Source organism: Myotis brandtii, unplaced genomic scaffold (assembly GCF_000412655.1).
Source record: "Myotis brandtii unplaced genomic scaffold, ASM41265v1 scaffold535, whole genome shotgun sequence".
NCBI classification, from domain to species: Eukaryota; Metazoa; Chordata; class Mammalia; order Chiroptera; family Vespertilionidae; genus Myotis; species Myotis brandtii.
The window spans coordinates 2,495,174-2,521,965 of record NW_005369964.1 but is presented as its reverse complement, the minus strand read 5'-3'; the positions used below and the strand labels follow the sequence as shown (position 1 = coordinate 2,521,965).

Sequence of the window (26,792 nt, the reverse complement as noted above, 5' to 3'; positions counted from 1 at the left end):
AAGGTGGGGACCCAGGGCCCCTCAGCTGGGTCCTGGCCCGTGCGGGGGTGGCTGGCACAACTCCGTCACTCAGGGAGAGCTGGCCCGTCTGAGGCTGCAGGTGCCAGAGGCTTGTGCCAGGAGCCTCGCTCTCGCTCTGGCTCTGAAGCGCTGTCCTGGACACGTGCTCCCTCTGGCCGCGCAGCCACTGTCCCCTCACTCAGCTGTCCACTGCCGTGCAGGAGGCTCCCTGTGCTTGTCCCTCAGGTGCAGCTCAGCTGGTCTCCCCACCACATGGCACTGAGACGCATGGAGGTGAGGGGACGCCGACTGTCAGAGCTCCCCTGGAAGCAGTCCTCGCCCACCAGGGGCCAGAACCACCCTGTCACCCAGACACCTGCTGGGCTGGCCACCTCGTCTATCCTGATCCTGGGGTCTCTTGGGGAACTTTAAGAACGCACAGGTTTTAGCAAAAGGAAGTCGGGACAGGCTGCTTTGTAACAAACTCAGTGTGGCCTTGGACGAGTTACATTCCCCTTGTCTATGCCTCCGTTTTGCCACCTCACAAAATGGTTGGCGGCACCTCTCACCAGGTGTTACCAGACAGCCCCTGAGTCCATGGGAGGGGCTGTCCCCAACCTCGATCCTCGTTTTCTCATATAAATGAATTTATATGAGATCTTGACTGTGTTGTGTAAAGCCAATTTATTAAAGCAATGAAAGCATGCACCTGCATTAAAGAAGCAAACCTATATATATCCTATATATATTTGGCTTATGAAGCGCAGGTGAGCTCTCAGTTAATCGGAAGAGCAGGTTGGGTGGGGGTCCGAGGTATTACTATATACCCTCCCGTCTGCAGGTTTCAAATTCCTCTGCTGACTATTTTGGTACAAATTAATTCTCAAGGTCCCTTTTTACATTGCTGTGGCCTTCCCAGAATTCACGAGAAGCACCTGGCAACTGTGTCTCGCAGAGCCTTGCTGGCTTCTCTGCTTAGGGAGTAAAGCTGCCCCTCTCACCTTTCCCCCTCCCCTCCTTTCCTGCATTCTCTCATTAGGGAGGCTTTTAACCATTTGCCCTCCTGTCCTTGGCTGAGGAAGATAATGGCTTGTTAGTTACAAGCTGGCTGCCAATAGTTTTGCCTTGTTTTAACTTTCCTGTTTCCCTATTCCACTTGCCCTGGAATTTTCCTAGCTCCTTACTGCCCTGTAACAAAATGAAGACGGTGGGTAGAGTGAGCCCAGGTTGGCTGGTAGACTGGCACCTGTCACTACACAGCCCCACCTTGGACCATCCCATGCACAAAATGAGGACCTTTGCTTGCATTCTCCACCGGAAGTGGTGAGAGTCCAGACCAGGACTGTTAAGGGGGGACAGGTGGATGGGCTGCTGGTTCCTGGGAGCCTGTGTCTGTGCCTCGGGGCTTCCTGCACTGTGGGCCTCCCCTTCTACACCCCCACTGTGACTCCAGCAGACTCAAGGGCCATCTGTGGAGCAGCCGCGGCTCGGTGGCAGGCGCAGCACACCCAGGGTCCTGAAGCGAGGCCCCTGTCCTGCTCAAACTCCACACAACACAGCCACACAGGCGGGACCAGAGATTTATTTAGGCCAACAAGTGACAAGAGGGTAGAGCATTCAGGAGTGGACCCTGCACCCCCACAAGGGCTTTCCCAGACTACACTGGGCACAAGACTCAACGGCTCCCTTGGAGCCTGGGGGCTGCTGTGTGCTCTCCACCGCCCAGGACGCCCAGGGCACCCGCAGGGTGCAGGCCTCCATGCCAGCCAAGTGTCAGGACAAAGTTGTCTGCAAAGGCCGAAGACTCCCCTCAGCAGCCGGCAGGGGGGCCCAGCGCTGGTTCTCAGGGTGGAGAGCCTGTCCCCGGGGCCAGCTGCTGGGAGCGGTGTGGGGAGGCTCAGAGAAGGGCAGAGACTGCCAGAGAACACGTGGGGCTGGAGTTCACGTGTGGAGTTTCTCCCACAGACTCACCTAATAAAAGTGGCCTCCTTGGGCGATATTCAGTATGAAAAGCAGCTTCAAGCTGGGAGATCTCTCCATTAAATGCACAGCTGGCAATTCTTTTTGGTTTTTGGGGATGGGCTGTGCCCATTAAACTCCTGAAATGTACATGCAGACTATAGGCTCCCTCACCAGCGGCTTGGAGGGTCTATGTGGAACCGAAGGGTGTTTTCAGTGGAAGTGCTCCCCGGGGCGGCACAGGCTGGCAGTGCACGCCTGTGGCGGCTCTGGGCGGGCCGGGTGCCTTGTGGGAGAGAACCAGCGGGACTCCTGTCTGCCCAGCCCTGGCGCCCGGTGCGCAGACAGCGCACAGGGTTTGGCCCCGACGGAAAGGATGGCCCAGGGAGAAACAGGACTGACAGACACAGGGTTACCGACACCAGGACCAGGAAGCTGTGACGGCCTAAGTACAGCAGTGATTCGATTGGGCTGGGGCTCTGGGTAAATTTGCTTCTTTATGTACAGAGATAAATGGGCGTTACTGAAAGTCGTAGGACAGCTTCCGGGGGGTCATGAACTCTTTGACGATCTCCTCTGTGACCTCCTTGCGCCGGGCCTGGTGCTCCGCGATCAGGGGCTGCAGGACCTCCACGAGCTCCTTCTTGAGCTCCCCGGTGAGCATGGCTCCGCTGGTGTAATCCTGCGGGGAGACACCATGAGAACAGCTCCGCCCCATGGCCTCGCTCGGGACAAAACCCGTCCATTACACTTCCCTTCTGAGCGCGAGCGCTCCTGCCCTCTCAGCGAGAGGGTCGAGGGGAGGCCTCACCAACCTGCGCTGCAACTGAACTCCAAACACAGGGAATGAATGACAGCTTCGCCAGCCCTACCGGCTTCTGTAAAGTCTTCGCTGAATCTCTGACCCAAGCCCCAGAGCAGCAAGGCCGGGGCCATGGCTAACGTTTGGGCATCGCTTAGGTTTTTTGCGGTGCACGGACCTCGCTGCGTGTGCACGGAACTCGCTGTGTGTGCACGGACCTCGCTGTGTGTGCGCAGACCTCGCTGCATGTGCACTGATCTCGCTGTGTGTGCACTGATCTCGCTGGTGTCTGCCTGACCTCGCTGTGTGTGCACAGCCCTCGCTGCGTGTGCACTGTCCTCGCTGCATGTGCACTGATCTCGCTGGAGTCTGCCTGACCTCGCTGTGTGTGCACAGCCCTCGCTGCGTGTGCACTGTCCTCGCTGCATGTGCACTGATCTCGCTGGAGTCTGCCTGACCTCGCTGTGTGTGCACAGCCCTCGCTGCGTGTGCACTGTCCTCGCTGCATGTGCACTGATCTCGCTGGAGTCTGCCTGACCTCGCTGTGTGTGCACAGCCCTCGCTGCGTGTGCACTGTCCTCGCTGCATGTGCACTGATCTCGCTGGAGTCTGCCTGACCTCGCTGTGTGTGCACAGACCTCGCTGTGTGTGCACAGACCTCGCTGTTGTCTGCCTGACCTCGCTGTGTGTGCGCAGACCTCGCTGTGTGTGCACAGACCTCGCTGTGTGTGCACTGATCTCGCTGGTGTCTGCCTGACCTCGCTGTGTGTGCACAGACCTTGCTGTGTGCACTGACCTCGCTGCATGTGTGCAGACCTCGCTGTGTGTGCACAGACCTCGCTGTGTGTGCACAGACCTCGCTGTTGTCTGCCTGACCTCGCTGTGTGTGCGCAGACCTCGCTGTGTGTGCACTGACCTCGCTGTGTGTGCAGACCTCGCTGCGTGTGCACTGACCTCGCTGCGTGTGCACAGACCTCGCTGTGTGTGCACTGACCTCGCTGGTGTCTGCCTGACCTCCCTGCGTGTACACAGACCTCGCTGTGTGTGCACTGATCTCGCTGGTGTCTGCCTGACCTTGCTGCGTGTGCACAGACCTCGCTGTGTGCGCAGACCTCGCTGTGTGTGCACTGATCTCACTGGTGTCTGCCTGATCGCTCCCGCAGGCCCACTGTCCTGCCATGGAAACCCTCCGCCCGCTGCACCCACCCCGGGACACTTCCTAGGTGACCCGCCTCTGCTGTATGGCCGGTCCTAACTTGTGCTGTTACCACTTTGAACGCTGTTATATGAGGGGCTCTTTCTCTAGCAGGGGTGCTTCCTTGGAAAAGGTCCTGGGAACTGGGAAACCCGAGCACAGCTGTGGACATTCTTGGGGTTCTCCATCCCATGGCCAAGCTGCTGCCGGACACGCTGTGCGGGGGGAGCCTGGCAGCATCTGGTTTATGATCACTGCAAATGAAACAGCAGCACAAACCCTGCTAGGTCAGTAGGGGAACTGTTTTAACTTCGATGCTCTGACAGAAGGATTAAACCCTTGTGTTGGCTCCTAAGTAAAGAGTAGCCTGTAGTTTCTCTCTTGTGAATATCTGTTCATGAGGTTTCTCGGCCCATGGCTACAGACCAATCCCCCGCCTCCATTTACTCTCCGGGGCTCAGGCCCCGAGGAAACGCCGACTGCTCCCAGCTGGCTGCCGGAGCCCTCCAGGTCCCGAGGAGCGAGCTGGGGCGGCCGGGACGGGCCTGTCCTACCTTCCTGATCTGCTCCAGCTTGTTGTCATCCTCCAGGAAGAAGGTCAGGTACATGAAGGACACGTCCACGTCGCAGTTGCCCTAAAACTGCCTGTGCTCCTCGATGGTGTCTCTCCCTCCAGAAAACGCGTGCTTGTTGACCTGCGCCAGCAAGAGACACACAACGCTGGGGTGCTGGCGCTCTGCGGGAGCCCAAGGGCTGAAAGTGGAGCCAGTGACGGCTTCTGCCCGTCAGATCCTGACCAGAGGGAGGAGCCCCATCAAGCGGACTCAGTGGGCCCACTGCAGGGAAGGGGCAGAGGTGGGCTCGCTTTGCACTCCCCACTCCCCACGGACAAGAACAGTCAGGAGAGCTGGAATTGGGGGCAAATGTCCTAAAGTGTTCTCAGGTGATGAGCTTCAGAAAGAAGACAAACACAAACCCTCTTCAGAGTAACAGACGACCAGGGAGGGGCGGCCGCTGCCCGGGGCAGGCGGTGCTGTCACTGGTGAACAGGACAGAGCCCCAGCCTGGCTGCTGCCCTCCCCACTATGAGAGAGGACGGGAGGGAGGCAGAGATGAGGGCTCAGGAGGGAAAGCTGACCCTGGACAGTACGGAGGTGGAGGACCTGCGGGTAGGGCTCACCTAACCCCGGCACTTTCAGGAGCAGACGACAGACTCACAAGCTAACAAATGCGTTTCAGGACTCACTGAGGAGAATCTTAGAGAAATCAGGGCCACGGGTGGGAGAAGAAAAGCTGAAACGGACAAAGTTCCTCTGTGTTCTTTCAACGAGGATGTGAGAAGCAGCTACAGACAGAAGGGGAGTGGGGTGGGTGGAGTCGGTAAACTCCAAGTGGAGGTGTTCAGGAGGCCTCCCCGGAGGCCCCAGGACAGGCCAATACTGGATGCTCTGGGACCGTCCAGAAGCTCAGAGGAAGGCCGGGCACAGGGAGGCAAGTGAAACCCATCCTCTCCAGGAGAAAGCAGCCACTTCCGAGCAGGAGCTGTATGCTCACGAGCTGTATTCTGCTCGGGAAGGAGGAAGCTGGGAAGCTGCCGATGCTCAGCAGGGCCGCACAGAGGGCAGCAGGGAGAGGTGGGGCTGGTGGGCTGGCCACCTTCACTTCCTTGACAAAAAGGAGCAAGTCAGGAAATAAAATCAATGTACTCAAACGCAGAAACTGGAAAATACGAAATAAACAAGAAGAAGAGAAAACCACCACGTGTTGGGCTCTCCTGAGACCCACACGCCCTCAGGCAGGTGCACTGCCTGCTGGAGCCTCTGGTCTTGTGGAGGCCCCTGCGTGCGAGGCACAGACCCCCAGGCCAGGCCAGTGCTGGGCCTCAGGGAAGACACTTTGGTGTCAGGAAGTAGAGGATAGTCTCCTAGGCTGGGAGGGCGGAGCGAGCCAGGGCCCTGGTGCAGTTCCCTGCCCTTGTCTGAGGAGGATGAGGAAATACAAGTCTGCTGCCCACTTTCCAAGGTGCACAGACACCACCTGCCACTGGACAGGCCCCACAACCGCTGGTGGCACACTGAACCCCCAATGACCGTGGTAGCGCTTTCTACACGGACAGGTGAAGGAACGAGGCCCAGACCTGCCGTATTGGCACTGCATGGGGAGCAAGCGGACTCCTTCTGGGACACCAGGTTGCCGAGTGGCTTACGTGGTCCTGGTGTTGGACCTGGCTCGTCCTCAGTGATGCTGGGCCTGACTTTCAGGGAACCAACAGGAACACGAGTTTGGGCCATGGTGGAGCCAGTCGGTGGGGACTGGAAGGCCACCTCCAGGATCCAAAACGATGGAAGCCAGTGAAATGCACCAAAACGATTCCATGTAACAGGAAACTGCAACAGTAAGGCTGTCTGGGCCGAGGGCGGGAAGTGATCCAACCACCAAGAGCCAGCGAGCTCCCGCTGCTCCAACCTAATGGGAAGTCAAGTTGGCCACAGAAGCCCGGAGACCAGGGCGGGGATGGGCCACTGGTCTGACAGGATCCACATGACAGCCCACGGGAGGCACACTGTGGCCCACCCTACAGAGGAGCTGCTCAACTATTCACTTTCTGAGCCAAAAGCTATAATTTGGGCAGTGCTTGACAGTTCATAAATGCTTTTTATATGGGATCTCATGTAAGCCCTGCCTGTCTGTGAAGGGGACAACTGCCCCACGTCACAAATGACAACTGGACAGCCAAGGTCACTCTCCAACAGCAGGAAGAGGCAGGGCCAGACAGTGGTGGACCTGGGTTCTAGTCCTGGCCCTCTGCTTCCCAACAGGGTGGATGCAGGGCAGCTGCCCAACCCTCTGAGCCTTGATTTCTTCGCCTACAGAATGGACAGCCTCCTGGTGGATGCGAGAGCTCCATGAGATCACACAGGTCAGTGCGTGGCAGGTGACCAGGCAGCCACACCCCTGCAGCCACACATGGCTACTGCTGCGATTCTTGAGTGGGGCAGGTGCCCTCTTGGCCGAGGAGTCTGATCTGGAGTTGAAGACAGGCATGGAGACCGAGCACAAAGGCCGGGCCTGCCCGTCACAGCGGCGTGACCCGCATGACCCTGGTGGCTCCTGACCTTACACTCACTGCTCGCCTCCCTCTGGGTCTTTGCAGGTCTCTAGGTGAATGAAAAATGCCCCAGAGCCAAAAGTGACTGACTTCAAACAACACCTCAAAAACAATACAAAATGCCACTGCTGGAGGGAACAGGAGTGCCCCCCCGCCCCCCCCCCCCCCCCACCCCCCCCCCCCCCCATGGTGAGCGGCTCGGGGGCCGTGGGGGCGGGGGGACTGAGAGGTGCTCCATGCAGTTTCCGCCAGAATCGAAAGGGAAAGAAACAGCTGTTCATAGTATCAAGGGTTTCCCTGCTGTCCACCAGGAACTGCCTGGGACTTTCCAGAAGGGTCAGGGGCCAGGCAGTGACTCAGACAGTTGCATTATGTGCTTCAAATACAGTTTCTGCCCCTCCCACTGTCAACTTCCAACCCGCAGACCCACACTTGGTTCCCAATAAAACGTCAACAGCTTTGTAGGGCAGTAGGGGACTGTCATATCTGCAGGTCAGCACCCAGCAACAGAAGTGAGGCCTGAAAATACGGAAGCTCAACCAACTCCTAGTTCACGTTTCCCTGGTGACTCGAGAGCCCGGCTGCCTGCCGGGCAGGGCAGGGCTGTTCCACTGAAGGGCACCTACCCATTCTGGGGCCCAGTAGAGCTCTGGGAGGAAACAGCCCTCAAGCCCACGCTGGTGGTGCTGCTCCTGGCCAGCAGCACTCTGCTGGTTTCCAGTGGAAACTTGGTCGAGTTGTCACCACTCTGGGCCTCATCCTTCTCACCTTTAAAAGGAACACACCGCTCACCCAGTGAGAAGCAGAACAAGGAAGTACGAACAAAGTGCCTGGCCTGGCCCGGAATACAGCTCGTGCTCAGAAACAGACTTTTCTCTACTGCCTGTGTGACTTTAAAGAAAACGGCCATGACTTTGCTACCAGAACACAGCGCTGATGAGAAAAGGGAAAAAAATGTAAAGTTTTGCCTTAGTGAAAGGACACAAAGTAAATTCCCCTGATATCTGGGAACAGGGGCAGGAGGCCTTGAGTCAGCAGGGGGACAGTTTTCAGTCGGGGATTTCAGCAGCCCTGGGGCAGCGGATACCGAAACGACAGAGCGCTGGTGCAGGGGTGCGCGTGCCTGAGCATGTGGTTCTGCGGGCATAGGCGGTCCCTCGCCCAGCGAAGTGCTCACCTTGGTCTTGATCTGCTTGGCAGTGTCTGTGAGGAAGATGGAGGAGTTGGGGTCGCTGGCACTCATTTTGGTCTGGGCTCCCTGCAGGGCGGGGAAGAAGGTCGAGTGCAGCAGGGCTGGTTTAGGATAGCCAATCCTGGGGGCGACGTCTCTCGTCATCCTGAAGTAAGGGTCCTAGGGGAGAGAGGGGCCTTTTGAGGATGGCTGGAAGCAACACGCCAGCTTTTAGCCCATCAGTGTCACCTGACAGCCTTCACAGCAACCCCAGCCAGTTCACAGAACCGGTCCCCCAGCCCCTCACCCCAAGCCGCCCTTCCCACAGGTGAGTGCCCGGAGCCTCCCGCACAGCCCAGACCTGACACCCCGCTGCCTCCTGACCTGGTCGATGGCACAGGGGATGAGGCACTGGACGTCCGTCTTGTCCCCGAAGATCTGCGGGAACGAGTTGCTGAAGGAGGGAGCAGCCTGGATGGCAGGAAAGCTGATCTTCCCTGGGAGCGAGGACAGAGAACCTTTACACACGGGCAGCTCCTGTCTGGTTGGTTACCCCGGGGAAAGGGATGAGCAAAAACAGGCTTTCTCCTCATTAGACAAGTAATCAGCATTAAAGAAAAGCAGGAAACGCCAGAAAAGTAGAAGAAAAAAAATCCATCAACTCAATTTGTGTCTCTTTTCATCTGTGTTCTCTATTTCTACTTATTTCAGTTGTGATTATACTATTTTTCCCCCTTTGCCCTTTTCACTCTGTAGTGTTTACCCAGGTTGTTGTTAAATATGTTCTACTCTATAAACGAATCGTCTACATTTAACCATTCTCTGCCCACTGGGCATTCGGATCGTTCCTCATCGTTTAATTATTACAAATTAGGCTCTCTTGATACAGAACAGTTTTCAATGTTTTGTTAACAATGCTCCTGTGATCTGCTGAGACCTGCAGAGGGGGGACTTCTGGGACTAAGGGTATGGACCTCGCGATCACACTTGACAAGTGGCGCCCAGCTGCAGCTCTCGGGTCCTCAGGTGCTCTCAGGTGCACACAGTACGCGGACACAGGAACTCCCAAGCTGTCTGTACCCTTCCTACTTTCTTCGAAGCCTTACATGGATGGCTGGGGAGAGGGGCGGACTGGCACCCTGGGTACAGCTCCACATGCCCAGGACAGTGGCCAAGGGCATCACATTGCCTCCTTATGTTTTGAGGAAACCCCCTCTGGTTTACTATTTAAAGAGACAAAGTGCAGAAGCCACCATCTCAGCGACAGCTCAGCTCTGGGCCACTGCTCCCTTCTGATGGGCTGGGGCCGGGCGCAGGCAGCAGCGGCTCCTTACCAATGCAGTCACTGTCCGTGAAGCCAAAAATGCCTTTCACTTGGTTGAAGGTCACGTGCTTCTGAATCTTCACCACGTTCCTGTAGAAGCCTGGGCTCATCCTGCAAACACCATCAGAATCAGACACAGGTCTGAGCCTCCTGCCCGCTGAGCCCCCTTCCTTCTCCTCACAGCACTTGTTATCACCTGGTCTATTACTGATGAACTGCCCGACTCTGCTGGTTGGAAGGTAACCTGACAGAGTGGTTGCTTCACTGTGTTATTGGCCGCTGTATCCCAGCAGCAGTCTGGCATGTAGTAGATGCTCAATAAATACCTGCTGAATAAATGAGCGGAGCGAGCAGGCAGAGAGGGGTTAGCTCACTGCCCACATCACACAGTAACTACTAGAGGACTTGCTTCTGATGCTCTAACATCACGCTCACTGGGGCAGGGACTTTGTTTTGCCCACTGCTGTGTTTTTGGGGCCTAGGGGGTGCCTGCCACTGAGAGCACACGGTGACTGTTTCATCGACCTCCTGGGAGAGGGCCACCCCTCACAGTGCACCTTAGATTAGAGGTGGCCGAGGAGGAGCTTGGGTGCCGGAACCAGAGCAGGTGCTAGATCTGCCTGCCAGGGACGGCTCCCAGGACAAGGCGATGCTTGATCACGGGTTTGGAAGAAAGTGGAGGAATGCTGAGCTGGGAGGGGAGGGGACTCTGGGCAGACAGGAACATGGACAAATGGGAGGAAATGGAACTGTTCCATCTGGAGGGAGGTGGCAGCAGCACCAGACAGGAACGGGCCCAGTCACAGAGGGGCTGCGTGCTCAGAGGGAAGTGAGAACTTGATCTTGAGGACGAGGGAGTGCTGGGAAAAGCCTGAGCGGGGTACCCGACCAGACCTGTGATCTAGAGAGTGCAGGCCGGAGGGGACCAGAGGTCCTGAGGGGCCATAGCAGGGGCCGAGGGAAGAGACTGCAGAACTCATGGGAGAAATAAAGTGAAGTGCTATGGAAGTGGTAATAACAGTGACATCTAAGGTCACATCTAATCCTATTTCATGCACCAGAAGTGTCTCACGACCATTAACAGACGTGGCCAGACTCAAACCTAGGCCCGCCTTCCTTCCAAGACCATGTTTCTCCCAGGACACCGCAGTGCCTCTAGGGCCACAAGAAAAGTGATTTAAAAAAAAAATCTAATAATTTTCTGACACTTTCTTGGTAGTCATTTGGGATGAAGTTCAAGACCTGAGAGTTTTAATTTAAGGATTTTTGGAATGAAATATTTGGGTTTTTAAGCAACTGATTTAAAAACCTAGATTGGCCCAGCTTTCCTGGCTCAGTGGTTGAGCATCAACTTATGAACCAGGAGGTCACAGTTCAATTCCCGGTCAGGGCACATGCCTGGGTTTTGGTCTTGATCCCAGTTGGGGGCATGTAGGAGGCAGCAGATCAATGATTCTCTCTCATCATTAATGTTTCTATCTCTCTCTCCCTCTTCCTTCCTCTCTCTGAAATAGATTTTAAAAAATGAAATAAATAAAAGACAGATTAAAATCCTAGACTGAGAGGGAATGTGTAACCAGGGAGTCTTTTCTCTGTGAGGAGAGACAAAGACCCTAACTTGGTGACACTGATCACCCTTGGAGAGCGACTACAACGCAGAGTACTTCTGTCAGCAGCTGAGGATGAAAATCGCAGCCACTACCCCGGGTCACAACACTCACTAAAAGCAGAAAAACAGTCACTGGGCCTGAGACCACCCGAGATGTTTCAGACTGAGCCGTCCTGAGGACCTGATGTCCACCTCTGCTCATTCAAAAGGCAGCCATGCGTTCTCTCCGTACCCCATGTAGTCGAGGTCAGAGAAGATGAAGGTCTTGTTGATGTCAAAGCCGCAGGCGATGATGTCCTTGGCATTTTCCACGGCGTAGCCATGGGCCTGGTCCAGGGTCAGGTCCTTCCACAGGTACTTCTCGTCATCCGTCATCTGGATGACCAAGGGCACATTGAACACGTCCTGCAGCCACCTAAGAGACACGGGGAGGGGCTGACATCTCGTTTCCCCTGCAGAAAAACACCCTTTGGCATCTGAAAACACAGTTCCAACGAACAACTTGTGTCAAGGCCTCCTTGTCTGCAAAATCACGTGATCTTAGCATGCTGTTTATCTGATTATCGGTAACGATAAGGGCATTGCCAGTTATTAACTCAGAGCGCCCTGCACATCAGCTCCAGGCTCGCTGTTTTACATGCCTTATTTGTAGCCTTACAGTGATTTTACGAGGCAGGTGTTATTATTTCCATCTCGTAGAGGTGGAACCTAAGGCTCAGAGCCGTCACTGGCCTATGGTCACATGGATAGGGAAGAGACGATGTGGCACCGGTGTGAGGGTCTCCGTCACCCATGTCCCTCTAAAGTGACACCAGGAATGAACAGAGTGAATGGAGGCCACAGAGGCGCCACGTCCCTGACACTGTGGTTGTTCAGCAAACGTGGACTGGTCCTGTCCTGTCGTTTCTAGACACAGCTTATACCCCCACGCTCCTGACTTGCTAATAACAGCGAGGAGAGTCACAGAGCCAGGACTCACTTTGTGAAGATGAACGGGATGAGGTGGCCGACGTGCATGGCTTCGGAAGAGGGGCCCCTGCCCGTGTACAGGTAAAACGGCTTCTTGTTCTCATAGGCATCGAGGACTTGGTTCATGTCCCTGAAGGAAAGAGGAGAGAGGAAACTGTGATTTTTCTGGGGAAAAAAGTCGAGGTGCTAATGCTCACTTGGCAATGTTCAGACAAACACAGGAAAGAACTAGTTTGCTGTTCTTGGTGTGTCTGTAATGGTTCTACTGACATGGTTTCTCCGGTGCTTGTTTTCAGAGCAGAAGACCTGGGAGCTCGGGATAATGTGTTTAAAAGATGGACGCAGTTGGGCAGCCACTGGAACTCTCTTGGAATTTTTCCAAATATCAACATTGATACACCACCTGCTTTGTACACTGTCCTGGGTGACAACAGGCCAACACTGCGCAGTAACTGTTTAGAATCACCCGGCCCTGTGGCTCCGGAGAGCCAGCCTGGGGACATGAGAGGGTTCCACAGAGCCCTGCCTTAGGGAGGGGACTGGGAAATGCGCCCGGCTCCCTCAGCCAGGTGGGACCAGGTGTCTTCATTTGGGAGTCACTCTGGAATCAACTGCCCTCCCCAGGACTGGGGTCCACAAGGCCCACGAGGGTCCTCCTTCCTGACTTTGCCTCAGCAGCACGTGGCTGCTGTTTCCACATTGCACCTGCCCAGGCCCCGCCTTCAGAGATGCTGATTCTCAGGGCGGCTGTGACATCTGGCATCTGTATTTTTAAAAGGCTCTCCCGGTGACTGCGATGTGTGGCAGGTGTGAAACCACCACTCTGGGGTGTGACTGTCCCTTGTTTCTGGGCCAAGTTTCCCAAAGTAACAGGGGAACAGTCACCTTTTCTGGAGGTCTGGAGGCCTCCAAATGGGACTCCACCCTGTGCCCGGGTGGCTGCTCAGCTCGGCTGATAGGACCATGAGCATTCTGCTTTTCTGTGCTTTGTTTTTATCCCCGCCTCCCCCCGGAATGAACACACCACCTCTGAAATAAGGAAACAGTAAAACACAATTTTGGAGGGAGTCCTTCTTTGGCTTTCACAACTAACCAATCAAATTGTTGGGCTTCTAGAGAAGAGCAGGCAGTGGCCACCTGAGCGGACTGGCCACCTTTGTGGGGCGTCTCTGAGCACTCGCTGTGCAGTAGGTCTGGGCGGGGTGCCTCAGGGACTGGCTGGAGTGGATGAGGCTCCCGTTTCTGGAAGCCTTGTGAGTATGGTTGGGGTAGGGACTCACTCAGCGGGGGAGGGCGCCCAGGCAGCACCTGTTTGCAGGTGGATACTGGGTGCTATATCTCATCGAATCCCCTATTTTATAGATGATAAAATTAGATAGGGGGTGTTCTTAAATTTGAGAATGGCCAAAAGCTTCAAGTCCTACACCTCCATCAACTGACACAAGCTACAGTGCAGATGGGCCTTGAAAACACGCTCCCTGAAATAGCCAGGCACCCACGGCCTCACGTTGTGTGTTTCTGTTTAAATATATATTTTTATTGGTTTCAGAGAAGAAGGGAGAGGGAGAGAGAGATAGAAACACCAATGATGAGAGAGAATCATTGATCAGCTGCCTCCTGCAGGCCTCACACTGGGGATCGAACCTGCAACTACTGAGCAACACCGGCTGGGCGTGTGATTCTATTAATACGAAATGTGCAGGACAGGTAAGTACACAGACAGAGAAAGGAGATTCACAGTTGCCAGTGGTGGTGGGGGAGAGGGAGGAATGGGGACTGACTGCTAATAGGTAGGGGTTTTTTGGGGGTGAAGAAAATGTTCTGGAATTAGGTAGTGGCGATGGTTGCACAACCTTGTGAATAGACTGAAAACCACTGAATTGTATACTTGGGAAGGGTGAACTAAATCTCATTTAGGAAAGAGCTCTGGTGAATGAGGCCTGGATTTCTCTTAACACTGAACTTGGACATAATCTGGCACGAATCTCATCCTCTATGAATGTAACCTCCACCTTGTGAAGTGGACAGTTTTTTTTTTAATCCTCACCCGAGGATATTTTTCCATTGATTTTTAGAGAGAGTGGAAGGAAGAGGGGGAGACAGAGAGAAACAGTGATGTGAGAAAGACACATTGATTGGTTGCCCCCTGCACGTGCCTCAATCAGGGGGGGGGATCGAGTCTGCAACCAAGGTACATGCCCTTGACCAGAATCAAACCAGGGATCCTTCAGTCCGAGGGCTGACACTCTGTCCACTGAGCCAAACCAGCTAGGGGCGTGAAATGGACAGTTTATTGATGAATAAACTAAAGGCAAGAGGGTGAAGGGACATGTTACTGACAGGGGAGAGGTGGGTCCGAGTCTCTGACAACTGCCTTCCATTTCCACACACTATCAGGCAGCCTGAGGGAATAGCCCCAGTCACTTAGGGAAAACACACACACACACACACACACACACACACACACACACTTATTTAAAAATTGATTTCAGAGAAGAAGGGTGAGGGAGAGAGAGACAGAAACATCAATGATGAGAGAGAATCATTGATTGGCTGCCTCCTGCATGCCCCCCACAGGGGATGGAGCCCGCAACCCCGGCATGTGCCCTGACCAGGAATTGAACCGGGACCTCCTGGTTCATAGATCAATGTTCAACTACTGAGCCACACCGGCTGGGGCCCATCCCTCTTTGAATTAGAGAGGAAGGGTGAGAAGTCCTCGGGGAAGGCTCACCTGTGTGAGAAGAAGATGCCTCTGCGCAGGAAGCGGTGTGGTCTCTGGCCCGTGGCTCGCTCTATTCGGTTTATCAGCTCTTTGTCAATTTTACTGCTTCCGAACCGAACTGGGAAAAAGAAGAGATGACTGTCTTAGGTGGTGGGAGGTTTGGGGACCAGGCATTAAGGGAAAAACATCACAGTGTTAATGAACCAAACCCTTGAGGCTTCTGCTCCCGGTCCTTTCCCCCAACATGAAGTCCAGGGTCTTTTGTACTAATAAGACAGCTGAGATCACAACCAGCAAAACAGAAAATAAATTACAGGATAAAATGCTGTTCTGTCTGGGACTGGCTTCTGATGGGAAACACCTCTAGAACGCAGTCTAGCTAGCAGCTTCTCGCGTGCGTGCGCACACACAGTTCCTTATTACTCACTAAGGTAAAATTTATATACACTGACAACTATATTTTTTAATATCTTTTCATTGTTGAAGTGAATTAACGCCTGTCCTCAAGTGAATTTTCCCTTATTGATAGTCTATACTTAAAAATCACGGAAAATGGCTGTGACTTGGGTAAGAACGTTTTGGTTGATTCTTTGATGGATAGCAATGACCACAGAGTGAGGACTTTCCTGAGCAAGAAGCCCCTTAAGGAAGGCCCTGGAAGTGACAAGGGGCCACCTGTGAGCAGTGACCCCCTTCCGCTGAGTTCTAGACTGTTAGCTCCATAAACGGCATCACTGGAGGAGAAACTTAGGTAATCTGTGACTGACTTGTCACCACTAAGTGAATTTCAGGAAGCCTTCTGCTTATCGTGTAGGAAACACTGAACTGTAAGGTACCCATTTCAACAGATCTTTCTCAAGTTCTGAACTGTTAAAAAAGGGAAATGGTACTACTAAGTTATCTACTATAGATCATTATTTTGCAATAAGCTTTATTTTGTTACTTTATTTAACAATCCTTTAGGAATATAATGCACCATCAAAATATTTTAGGACATATATTTTGTTCGTGGCATTGAAGCTTGACTGGATTTATGATTAATATTAAAAACACCAATGGAATCACTACTAAAAGTCTGGGCTTTTCCCAGGACGTACCAATGAGCTTGTCATAGTCAACACCTTTTGCACTGCTCGTCTGTACCGTCCACGGGTCCACAAAATCCTCTTCGGCTTCCGTGGCATCTGGGCCACTATCCCCCGCAGGTGCTGGGTTGTTTGGAGGGCAGTCAGCCTTGTAGTCCTCCCCCATGGCCGCTTTGTAGCTCATTTTTAGTGACAACAGCTTCTTCACTGCAGAATCAAGTTCATCCTGGACACAGGAAATCGGGTGAGGATGAAGATATTGACAGTAGCTACCTTTTGCTGAATGTCACTGCTGCCATGTGGCAGGCACCGTGTGGTGCTTTCACACACGTTGCTTCGTTTAGTCTCACGGCAACCCTGGGAGGCAGGACTCGTTGTCACTGTCCTTTTCCAGTTGAAGAACCTTGTGACTCAGAGAAGTGAAGGAACTTGCCCATGGACACACAGCAAGAGTGGGCCTGAATGCATTCTACTTTTACCTGTCCCTCTAGTGCTACAGATTACCACCAAGCACTGTGGGGATAGACACAGTAACACAATCTACACTGTTTATGACAGTCACTACACCAAAGAGTCTCAAACCACTGATGCAGAGACCACGCGTGACAAGATCCTCTGCTCCACTATACTGAGTTCTGCATAGGCTGACAAGAATAGTTACAGAAACCTCAACAACCATGCCACCAAGGATAATAACAGCAACTCAGACATCATGAAGACAGACAAAGGCCAGGAAGGATGGGGGCTCTCAGGTCACAGCCCGAGGAGGGTCCACGGGAAACCGCTGTGCTGCTGCCCCAAGTGTCTGCATGTTTGTGGTTTTAGAATAAGTATAAGGAACACAGACGCCAAGTGTCTCTGGGCGTCTGGGACTCTGCTGGACTCCTCTCCCAGGAGCCCTCACCAGCCACCCCTGGAAGCCTGGCATTTCAAACAGGAGGCCTCATTAGGGAGCTTAGTCATGTAATGCCCTAAAGCTCCACTCCCATGATTGGCCTGGCTGGATCAGCTCACACACAATATCCACAGTCCGATTTGCTTGCAAGGAAAATACAAACATTTCCATGTAGAGTTTTTACGTAATGTGTTATCAACAGGACTTCCAGGGGACACACGCCAACGCTACCCTCCACTCGGAGAGCCACTCCGCCGGCAGGACATCTGCCACGGAGGATGCTCTTGTAGGGTGGTTAGCAGACAGATTTGTGTTTCAAACTCTGAAACGATCTAGAATTCATTTAAACCAGTCAGAGTTGTGTAATCAGTCTGGGTTAGATGGGCAGGTATGTCTTATTCACCTCATTTCTGCAGTGTCTATGCTCAGCGCTTACAAAAAAATAAATGTTGAGCAAGCATGATCCACCCAGTTAACTGTGGGAAGAATGACTTTGCTTGGAAATGCACTGCAGTCAATACCCTGCAATGCCTGGCTGTGTTGACATTTCACACCCAGTCTCACCTAACTCTGCTTGCAACCAGGTGGCTGGATGAAAGCTAAACATTGAACCAGGTCCCTGCTGGAAGACCGGCTGGAGTCTGAATGGGACTGAAAGAGGCAAGCGGGCTCGCCTCGTCTCTTCTTGTTCCCGGCCTATCATGAACGGGAACACTGCAGCAGAATTTAAAAGCTGATGTTCTGAAAAAAGCCAGACACAAAAGACTATGCACTGCTGGATTACATAGAGTTCAAATGAACACAGGCAGAACTATCCAGGGTGAAGGGGTCAGGGTGGCCTCCCTTGGGAGAAGAGGCAGTGACCCGGGGGGCCTGGGGATGGCTTCCGGCGCTGCCAATGCTGTTTCTGCATTTGGGTGCTGGTGACACAGGTGTGGATCTTGTGAAAATTCAGCGAGCTGCCTGCTTAGGACCCCGGTGCTTTTCTGTATGAATGGTGTATTTCGATTTTAAAAGTTTACTTAAAGTAAAAGGAGAAATAAAGCTCTGGTCTCTATCCTAACTCATACGATCCAGGGTCATTTCCTGAGTGCTGCTCAAACTGCACACGGCCTCGGCCACTGTCTCCCAGAGTCCCCAGACCCTGACCTACTCCCCAGCCCCAGAGCATCCCTGCTTTAGTGAGCTGCTGTTTCTAAAAGCAGCGGGTCTCACTCCCTCTGTACATGCCAAGAACCACGGCCCAGACAGATGGCAGACAGTTGGTGAAAGCCCGCAGCGCCCGCACTGGACTGGTGCTCCCAGGGTGGCTCAACTATTTTGCTGAAAGGGAATTTCTAAAACATCAGGTGCTTCTATTACAATACATTTCAGGGTTAGATGCAAACTTGCTTCTGAATTTTCATCGTTCAACCCTGGTCCCAGTGTGCAACCCCTGCTCTGTCTTACTGAGTGTCAGCTGACTCGGCTTGGTCAAAGACCACGCGTGGAAGAGTCATGCTACTGGGCTAAGTATCGTTGGTTTGCTAAAATAATGAACATAACTGTAACTAAGAATTACTAATGAAAATATTTATTAAATGCTATTCAAATTTAATGTTAAATGGACAAAATCATCGTCAAGTTCACAAAATGGGTCTATAGAGTCAATAATCAGTCCTAGAGCAAAGATACAATAATGTTTCATTGTTATTATCATAGTAGAAGCCTGGTGCATGAATTCCTGCATGGGTGGGGTCCCTTGGCCTGACCAGTGATTGAAGCCTATTGGGGGACCAGCCGGCCGGGGGGAGGGACCAGGGGAGGTTGGCTGGCCATGGGAGGTTGGCTGTGGGAGCACACTGACCACCAGGGGGCAGCTCCTGCGTTGAGCGACTGCCCCTTGGTGGTCAGTGTGCATCATAGCGACTGATCAACCTGTTGGTCATAAGGGTCGCTAAGGCTTTTATAAATATATATTTAAAAAATATATTTAGCCTCATCTATTGAGCCCTACCTGGTGTATAAACCTCTTTCTGTGCGTAACCAACTCCCTCTTTTTGACGTTACTTTCTTTCAGTATTTATTTCTTTTAAAATGTAATGGTTTATTTGGGGTCCAAAGAGTCAAAGTACTCAGTAGGGTGAATGTGAAATGGTTGACACATCTGCTGAGAGCCTAGGAAGACATTTCGAAAATAAGGCCACAGGGGTTGGCAGACCACACTCTGAGACCCAGGGCAACCACAGCAAAGGGTCTCTGCAGTAACCCCAGGACGACAAAGAAAGAGGAGAGGACGCCAGCAGCTGGATTTCAGAAGCTGGAAAGCTGACGAATGATGTAACTGGCTGAATACGTGAGAACAAATGCTCGGATGGCATGGAAATACTGGACAGCAACTGGACTTAGACTGTGTAGAATCCCCAGGAGAGTGGGGTGCCAGTGGCCTCAGGTGCTTATGGCAGCGAGGGTGAAGGGGACTATAAAAACAGGAGCACTGGTTGAAAGCCTGTTTCAGAAGCAGTTACTCAGGCCTCTACCCCAGGCTCCTGACACAGCTGAGGGAGTGCCTCTCCCCCCACCCCAAGGCTTAGTGTCTAGAGAGAGAGAGAGTGAAAGGGGTCCATACCCGGGGCCCTCTGCCCGGCAGGGGCAGCACACTGGGAACAGGAAGCTTTGGGGAAGGATCACCCAGCCCAGCTCCTCCGTCCTACTCAGAGGCACGACGCTGGCACCAGACCTGCACCTCGGGACAGCAGGACCCCCTCTGGGGACTCTACTAACCTTGAAGAAGAGACCAGAGGACCCTGACAGTGAAAGTTCCCCAACAAAGGGGAGCAGCCTGGACGTCTCCAGGAAAGGGACACCTGCACCGATCCGCTCCTCCCACGTGCACGAAGCCCAGCCAGCGTCTTTGCTTCCCTCTGAAACGCCGGGCCAGCCAAGTACCAGCCGACACTTGAGGGTTGCCTCTAATGTGAAGGGCAGAAGGAAATGGAGTTTACAAAGGGGCAGAGAACATCAGGGAAATGACCACAAGATCTCAGAGCTAAAAGGACACTGAGCCTATAAAGTAAGAGCAGGGCCTTATGAGGAAAGGGACATTCAGAGATTAAAGGAGCTCTTGGAAGTTAATAATCATGGGATAAGTGAGAAACCACAGGAGGGTTAGAAGTTGAGGAAATATACCCGAAAGAACAACAAGAATAAAAATAAGAAAAATAAGTAAAAAAATAAGGTCAGAGGACCTGTCTCTGAATTTAAAAAAATCAGTCAAGAAACAGAGAAAACAGAAGAGATCAAAGAAATACTATCACTTCTGAGGTTTAAATATCATGAACTTCTGGTTTGAAAGGAGCACTGAGCAAGCACCCATCCCAAGAAACTTCAAAACCCAGGCACAACGAGAAGAGCCTGCAAATGCCCAGCAGGAAGAACATAGGAATCACCCGGTTCTGCACAGCAACCCCAGGAACAAGGGCTTCAGAGACTGAGGGAATACACTTCCACTTCAGATTTCTATGCCCAGCATCGTTATCAATTATTAGGTAAAACAAAGACACTTCCAGACTCTATAGAGCCCTCAAAATTCTGTCCTTGGCAATAATTTTTTCAGAAACCACTGGAGGACTTGTGCTGCCCAGAGAGAGCTGACCCTGGAGGAGAAAGACACAGGATCAGGGAACAGGGACCTACGGAGGCGAGGGAGCGCCGTGGACTCGAGGAGAGCCTGCGGTGGGCAGTGTGGGGGCGAGCCGCCCGTCCAGGACAAAGTAGGGGGAAGGTCTGGGAGAGACTTCTTCGAGAACTTGATCGACGGGTTGATGTGAGGGCCTCCAGGGGAAATTCACTCAACCGAGGGGGAGAGCTTGGACCCATTACCATGAGTCCATCAAAAAGCCAAGCAAAAAGAAATCAGGATAAATTGACGCCAGAGGAAACGAGCTGGGCAGGAAAGGAAAAGCCCTCTGTACACTCAGTGGGTCTGCCGGTAGCGTTGCCATGGTCAGAATAAGGTCAATGCTAATATCGACCAAGGGACTCAGGTATCAGGAGACGGGAGGGAAGGAGAATGTTTGTGCAAGTGCTAGTTCCTCATTTTCCACAGTCACAGCCTTCACCTGGGCAATCAACAAGGAGCAATGTAATGAGGGTGGTTTTTTAGAGATATGGGGATTATATATTAAAAGAAGCAGCTAAAAGAATTGAAAATACAAAGGAACCTCATTTCTCAAACTTAATTTGTTTCAGAAGGCTGTTCGAGAAGTGATTTGTTTGAAAACTGAATCATTTCCCCCCCTTAGAAGTAATGAAAATTGAATCAATCAGTCCCAGGCCCCCAAATAATTCCCTTTCTTATGTACAGTACATGACTAATGTACTATTTATAAGTACACATTTCTTTTCTTAAATTTATCAAACCACCCCATACTAGCCTTAAACGAATTTTTCATATACCATTGCCTTGGAAATGCTATCACCACTAACTGCTTTTTGTTAATTCAATAACAACAGTTTTTCTATATGTCCAGTTGATGGTGATTGCAGTTTTGTGAGCACTTTCACACCCTTAGCAACATTAGCCCTGCTCATGGCCTGTTTATGTTTTAAAACTATGCTAACCATCGATTTCTACAGCAACAATAGTGTTCTCTCCTTTATTTGCTGCCCGAGACACTTTTTGTCATGTTGAGGTATCAGCATGAAAGGGTTGTCAGGTTGAAAATGAAGTTTTGGTTTGACAACTGAGACATTTTTTTCTGTGAACAACTTGGTTGAGAACCAAATTGTTCGAGATAGGAGACATTCGAGAAACGAGGTTTGACTGTACGTGTTTCTGGGAGCAGGAAATGAGGATGGGCGGGTGGATGACTACTGTATTTTACTGGCTTTTTTTTTTTACCTCACATGCATCAATAATGTTGATAAAGGAGAAGACAAATGTAAGATTATAGCCAATATAGTTATAGTCAGTTATTGAGTCTGCTCCCAGGACACACAATCCAACAGACCCGGCTGTATGCACAGGAAGAGCTCAGCAAAACCACCCACCTTGGATGCCTGCCCGGCTTTGAGGGCTCTCACGCGCTCCCCCTGGGCAGCTATGCTGTTGAACAGCTCCAGCGGGGAGGCACACCCCTGCTCGTCAGCCATCTCCGAAGACCGAGGCTTACAGCTGGGCAATGGAAGAGTCGCTCAGTGGTCCTGACAGACTGTGGGAGAAGAGGGAGAGGAGGGAGAGAGATTAATAAACCGCTGCAGCTGTGTTTTCTTTCCTATGTCTACTTCTTCTTTCCCAGAAGGGTTGAGGTTGAGTTATAATAAAGAATATGGATAAGATAACATTAATAAAAATTTAAATGGAAATTTGGGGCCATCAAGAAGGGGAAGAGAGGAAGAACAAATGCCAATAATGAGGACGAAAGGGACTGCTGGCTTACAGCTTTCAGGACTGCAAAGGAGGCCCTTCCTAACTAAGCCCGAGTGTGCCCGTGCAGGGCCCAGGACAGAGGCAGGACTTGTGTTTGCTGAGGGGCAAACACCAAAGGGCTTTACTAACCCCAAGTTTAATAGCCCCAAACACATTTGTCAAATTGCTCTTTACTCTTTAATTGCGTTGTGGACAAGTTCCCAGACCTTTGCTGCTCTGACCAACCTACCGCTGAACAAATGGCTTCCTGGCTGGCCAGCTGCTCGGTTCTCAGACACGCAAGGTCTGGGGTAGAGGGCGGAGCCTTACCCTGCTGGGTTCCCAATGAGGTAAGAACTATATATAACTGTCCATTAGACATGCTGCCTTACTTAACAACAAAACTTTGAAGATGTACCTAATAGTCATTATTTACTCTTAACCTTGAGGGGGAGGGGCACAGGGGAGGCCACCCGATGCTGCCTTGGGGCAAAGGCCGGCCACATCAGTCCCTTCCTGGGTCAGTCACTTCCCCTTTCTGAGTGTCAGCTTCCTCATCTAAGAAGTCACACCATCAGGAACCTCTGCACCTACCTCAAGGGCTGCTATAAGAAGAAATGAGAAAAAAGGACATGGTGACACTTTGTAAACTGTAAAGCAAGAACTAAATCCATCACCAGCATTGTGCGTGAGGGCTCCAGGGCCGGGCTGAGCCCCCCTCCACCTACAGCTGCTGCTATACCTAGAACACGGACGATGACAGGAGGCTATGACAGAGCAGCTCTCCCAGCACTTCTGTACTTGGTGTTGTTCTAAGCACCTTATACATATCAATTCACCGAAGCCTTATGAGCTAGATTTATCTCCATTTCACATGTGAGTAAACTGAGGCACAGAGAAGTTAAAAAACTTTCCCAAGATAACACAACACACTGACGCAGTTTGATCCGAGAGCCCACGCCCTCAACTATTACTCACAGGTCAGCTACTGGAATGAGCCTCAGCCTCTCAAACGTGAAGTGGGACAGGCACCACAACACTAACTGCAGGACGGTGCCTGGGTAAGTGCGATGATGCAGGGAGGTAAACAGTCTAAGCCCAGCATGGGCCCCGGGTGGAGGTTTAATGAACAACTACTTTGTTTCTTAATTAAAACATTGTTTTCTGGCCCTGGTGGGTGTGGCTCAGTTGGCTGAGTGTCATCCCATACACCAGAAGGGTGACGGTTCCATTCCTGGTCAGGGTACATGCCCAGGTTTTGGGTTTGATCCCAGTAAAGGTGTGTGCCCGAGGCAACTGATCTCTCTCTCTCCTCCCTCCCTCCTCTTTATCTCTCTCTCAAATCAATAAAAACATATTAAAATTTTTTCCCCCTAGTAACTATGAATCAAACACATATTTGAGGGGTAATTTACTTTTATTTATCCATTGTTAAATATTTATTTCAAAAGTATGTGAATTTCAATGAAACCATTCTTTGTATAATTAGAGACCATAATACTGAAACCAGGATGGGTTTCTTTCCCTTCCTTGCTGAAAACCATCTCAATTCCCAGAAAGGGAAGTTTGCTGAGATAACAAACTGACTCAGATAACAAAGCTCAGTTCAGGGAAGTTTGTAAAAAAGGGAAGGAATGTGGAAGAACCTTCTAATTGGCACTAGAGAGGAGAAATACTCAGGCCCATATCCAATAGCAAAGTGAAGAAAATTACTTCTGGTCACAAGTGATCCAATATCGTGTGCAGATACTTTATACATGATCCTGAATTTCCCCAACTTTGAAAGCCGGGTGCACAGTTCAGTAAGTCCTCATCTAACGTCATCAATAGATTCTGCCACTTTACCCAGTTAACTGCCATGATATTTTGAATTTAATTATAGATGAGTAGGGCATACAAATGGTTAAGCAAAATGACACAGAACCAATTTTATCCTAGGGTAATTGATATAAACAAGAGTTAAGTTCCTACAGCATCTCATCAACATTATCAATAAAGTTCTAGTCTGTGAGTAGGACCAAAATCAAGTACAGATGGAAATTACCCTTAAAAATTCCTAGGGAAAGTGCCAGGTACAATGACTGGGTGATCCCCGGACAGCCGATCTGCCCTGTGATGGAGCAGGTCACTGCAGGGGATCAACCAGACACACTGGGCCTGCATTTAGGGTCCGTGTTGTAGGGAAGAAAACAGGTATCTTTAAATATCAGAATCCCATTTAAGAAGAGGCACGTGGGAACTAAACCCGAGTGAGGGAAAGAGGAGGTCTCCCTGCTCCTGTGATCACAAGGCAGCTACTCACTGCATGGGAATCCCCACTATAAAGCATATGTGTGTGTGTGTGTCTGTGTGTGTGTGTGTGTGTGTGTGTGTGTGTTTCTGATGCAACTTTGTGAGTGAGTGCATCAGGAATGGTCAGAGACAAGGAGAACAGAGCTGCCACTTCTCTCATTTCCTGCACCCACCCATTTGCCACCGTTTCTCCCATCTACTCAATATCCGCCTTTATTTCTTTGTTAACTAACTTTTAGAATTAAGTTTACTGTCAGAGGTTTTTAACCCAGAGTTTGGAACCTCTGGAATTACATCACTTTTGGCATGCACGTTGGTATAAGTGGGGTTCTAAGCAGAGTATCCGGGTTTCATTACTTTTTCGAAGGGCTTCTGAGATGCCAAAAGGCTAAGGACCATGTCTTAAGTGTTAACCCCATAAACTGCAAACAGGGCTTTGAGTCTTTGTTAAGGAAAGCTGCTTTACTACTTAACCAAGCCTATAATCTAAAACAAAGAAATGAAGCTGTAATCTGCGAAGTCATCTATTACCTCCTCTACAAAGGCAAGGGGAGTGTAAAGACCAATACGGCATACTCCCCAGGGGACCACAGCACACCTTGGAGACAAAGCTACCAGGCTCTGAAAAATTAACTCTCAATTCCTCTTTCTAAACAACACGGATCTTGTGCTCATTTTGAAAGGTTCCATTGTGGAGGAGCGTAGCAGGCACCCGAAGAAACTGGGATGAAAAGAATCACAGAACGGCACCGTGGAACATGACAGTGATCTCATCTCCCAGATAAGATGAGAACACACCCATTCTGCAATTCTGGGGGTAGGTGGCCTCAAGATAGCCAATTCTGGAGCAGCCGGGGACAGCCGAGAAGGAGACCCAGGAGTGTCTAGATGCCTGGATGCCACCAGAGGGGGGGTACCATCCTTCACATCCATCAAGTTCCCAGAGGACAGGAAGGTGACTTTTTCAGAGCAAGGTGTTCTTTAACCCTTCGAACCTTAGAACAGATGGTGTTCACTTTTCCTTTTCTGAACACTGAGAGGAAAGGTTACTTTTCTCTCCAAATAATAACATGAACATCATCTTTAAAGGCAAAGAAGACATTAAGCTATAGGAAGTCAGGCATAAGGCATTTTTGAGTATCACAACGAGACGGCTAATATGTTTGGATAATGACTACTTAAGGAGGAGGCCTCGTCAGTGAAAAATACGACAGCCAACAGGAAGGTGGTAAAACGCCGACCATGAATCCAAACAGGCACCCGCTCCCCCAGAACCTCCATTCCCTAGGGAAGCTGTGAATCACCTGAACGTTAGGTCAGTGGGTTGAAACAAAATGTACAACACCCCGATCCCAAGAGAGACAATCTCTCACTCTTTAAGCCAAGGTTTCCAGCACTTTGGTAAAAGGCTGGCAAAAATACGGATAAGCTGCAAGCCTGACAAAAGATGGCAGGCAGTACGTACCTGGTCTGAGCGAGACACTGCAGAGGTGGCCACTGGAGTAGTGGAGACTCCCAGGGCAGCAGGCTCTTCTTTTATACTCTTTCCCCCTCTTACTTTCAGTTTCCTTTTTTAAAAAGCCCCTTTATTCTCTTTTCTTTCTGTTTACCCCACCATGCAACTCTTTGCAGGAGGCGTTTCTTAGAAATCACCCCGTTTCTCTTAAACACTCGAGCCTCTTGACCAATTCCTGACGAGACAGTCCAATCAGGGGCTGTGTGTGTGTGTGTGTGTGTGTGTGTGGGGGGGAGGGTGGAGACCAATGAAACCCACTCGAGAGCCGAACTATTAGCTGGTCATTGCATCAGCCACCCCATAGCGCACGCTGGCCTCCACATAACCTCCTCGCCACAGCTTCCCGTTTCACACCCTCAGTCTCAGGGTCAGAACCGAGTTTACATGGGGTCGTGGGGGGCGGAAAGGAGGGCTGTATGTGCCCTGCGGCTACTGTGAACCGAGGCGGCGCCGTGCGGTGGAGAGATCAGCCCCGGGGTCACGCGGGCCAGGGTTTCAAAACCAGCTTTGGCATGTTTCGATTTCAAGACCTGGGGCAAGTCAGGTTACCTCTCTGCTTCATCCTCGGTTTCCTCTGCTGTGAAATGGGCATACAGGAGCCTCCTTCCTTTACCGTGGAGGGGACTGAGGGTGATATTAAAAGCAAAGCCCCTGGCTCGTGGCAGACACTAGAGGAGGAGGAGGAGAGGATGAAGGGTCGGTGCCAGCGGCGGCGGCGCATGGGGCGAGGGGCGTGCTGGCAGCGAGCCGGG

The 26,792-nt window shown here is 51.5% G+C and overlaps 2 protein-coding genes across 9 annotated transcripts in view; both read right to left on the bottom strand.

Moving 5' to 3' along the window:
* Positions 1 to 1,564: 1,564 nt before the first annotated feature.
* WARS (tryptophanyl-tRNA synthetase) overlaps positions 1,565 to 26,792 on the bottom strand; it is a 25,488-nt gene continuing 260 nt past the window's right edge. The window contains exons 2-12 of the mRNA XM_014549068.1: positions 26,590 to 26,708; positions 21,875 to 22,035; positions 15,961 to 16,174; positions 14,873 to 14,981; positions 12,149 to 12,268; positions 11,402 to 11,584; positions 9,571 to 9,671; positions 8,621 to 8,733; positions 8,243 to 8,416; positions 4,511 to 4,651; positions 1,565 to 2,641 (exon numbers count right to left, since the gene is read on the bottom strand). Coding sequence (XP_014404554.1) covers positions 4,592 to 4,651; positions 8,243 to 8,416; positions 8,621 to 8,733; positions 9,571 to 9,671; positions 11,402 to 11,584; positions 12,149 to 12,268; positions 14,873 to 14,981; positions 15,961 to 16,174; positions 21,875 to 21,976 — 1,176 coding nt within the window. The 5' untranslated portion in view covers positions 21,977 to 22,035; positions 26,590 to 26,708 and the 3' untranslated portion in view covers positions 1,565 to 2,641; positions 4,511 to 4,591. The remainder of the gene's footprint in view (positions 2,642 to 4,510; positions 4,652 to 8,242; positions 8,417 to 8,620; positions 8,734 to 9,570; positions 9,672 to 11,401; positions 11,585 to 12,148; positions 12,269 to 14,872; positions 14,982 to 15,960; positions 16,175 to 21,874; positions 22,036 to 26,589; positions 26,709 to 26,792) is intronic.
* On the bottom strand, positions 2,648 to 4,504 carry LOC102243000. Of its 8 annotated transcripts, none has more exons than XM_014549073.1 (3): positions 3,658 to 4,504; positions 3,480 to 3,519; positions 2,648 to 3,439 (listed from the first exon to the last, which is right to left on the bottom strand). In XM_014549073.1, the coding sequence occupies exons 1-3, from the start codon at positions 3,939 to 3,941 to the stop codon at positions 2,828 to 2,830; spliced, it is 936 nt and encodes a 311-aa protein (XP_014404559.1). In that variant the 5' UTR covers positions 3,942 to 4,504; the 3' UTR covers positions 2,648 to 2,827. The 8 variants fall into 8 exon arrangements, with proteins under 8 accessions (XP_014404559.1, XP_014404560.1, XP_014404562.1 ...); XM_014549074.1 differs by having other exon boundaries at positions 3,480 to 3,539; positions 3,678 to 4,504; XM_014549076.1 differs by having other exon boundaries at positions 3,480 to 3,539; positions 3,696 to 4,504.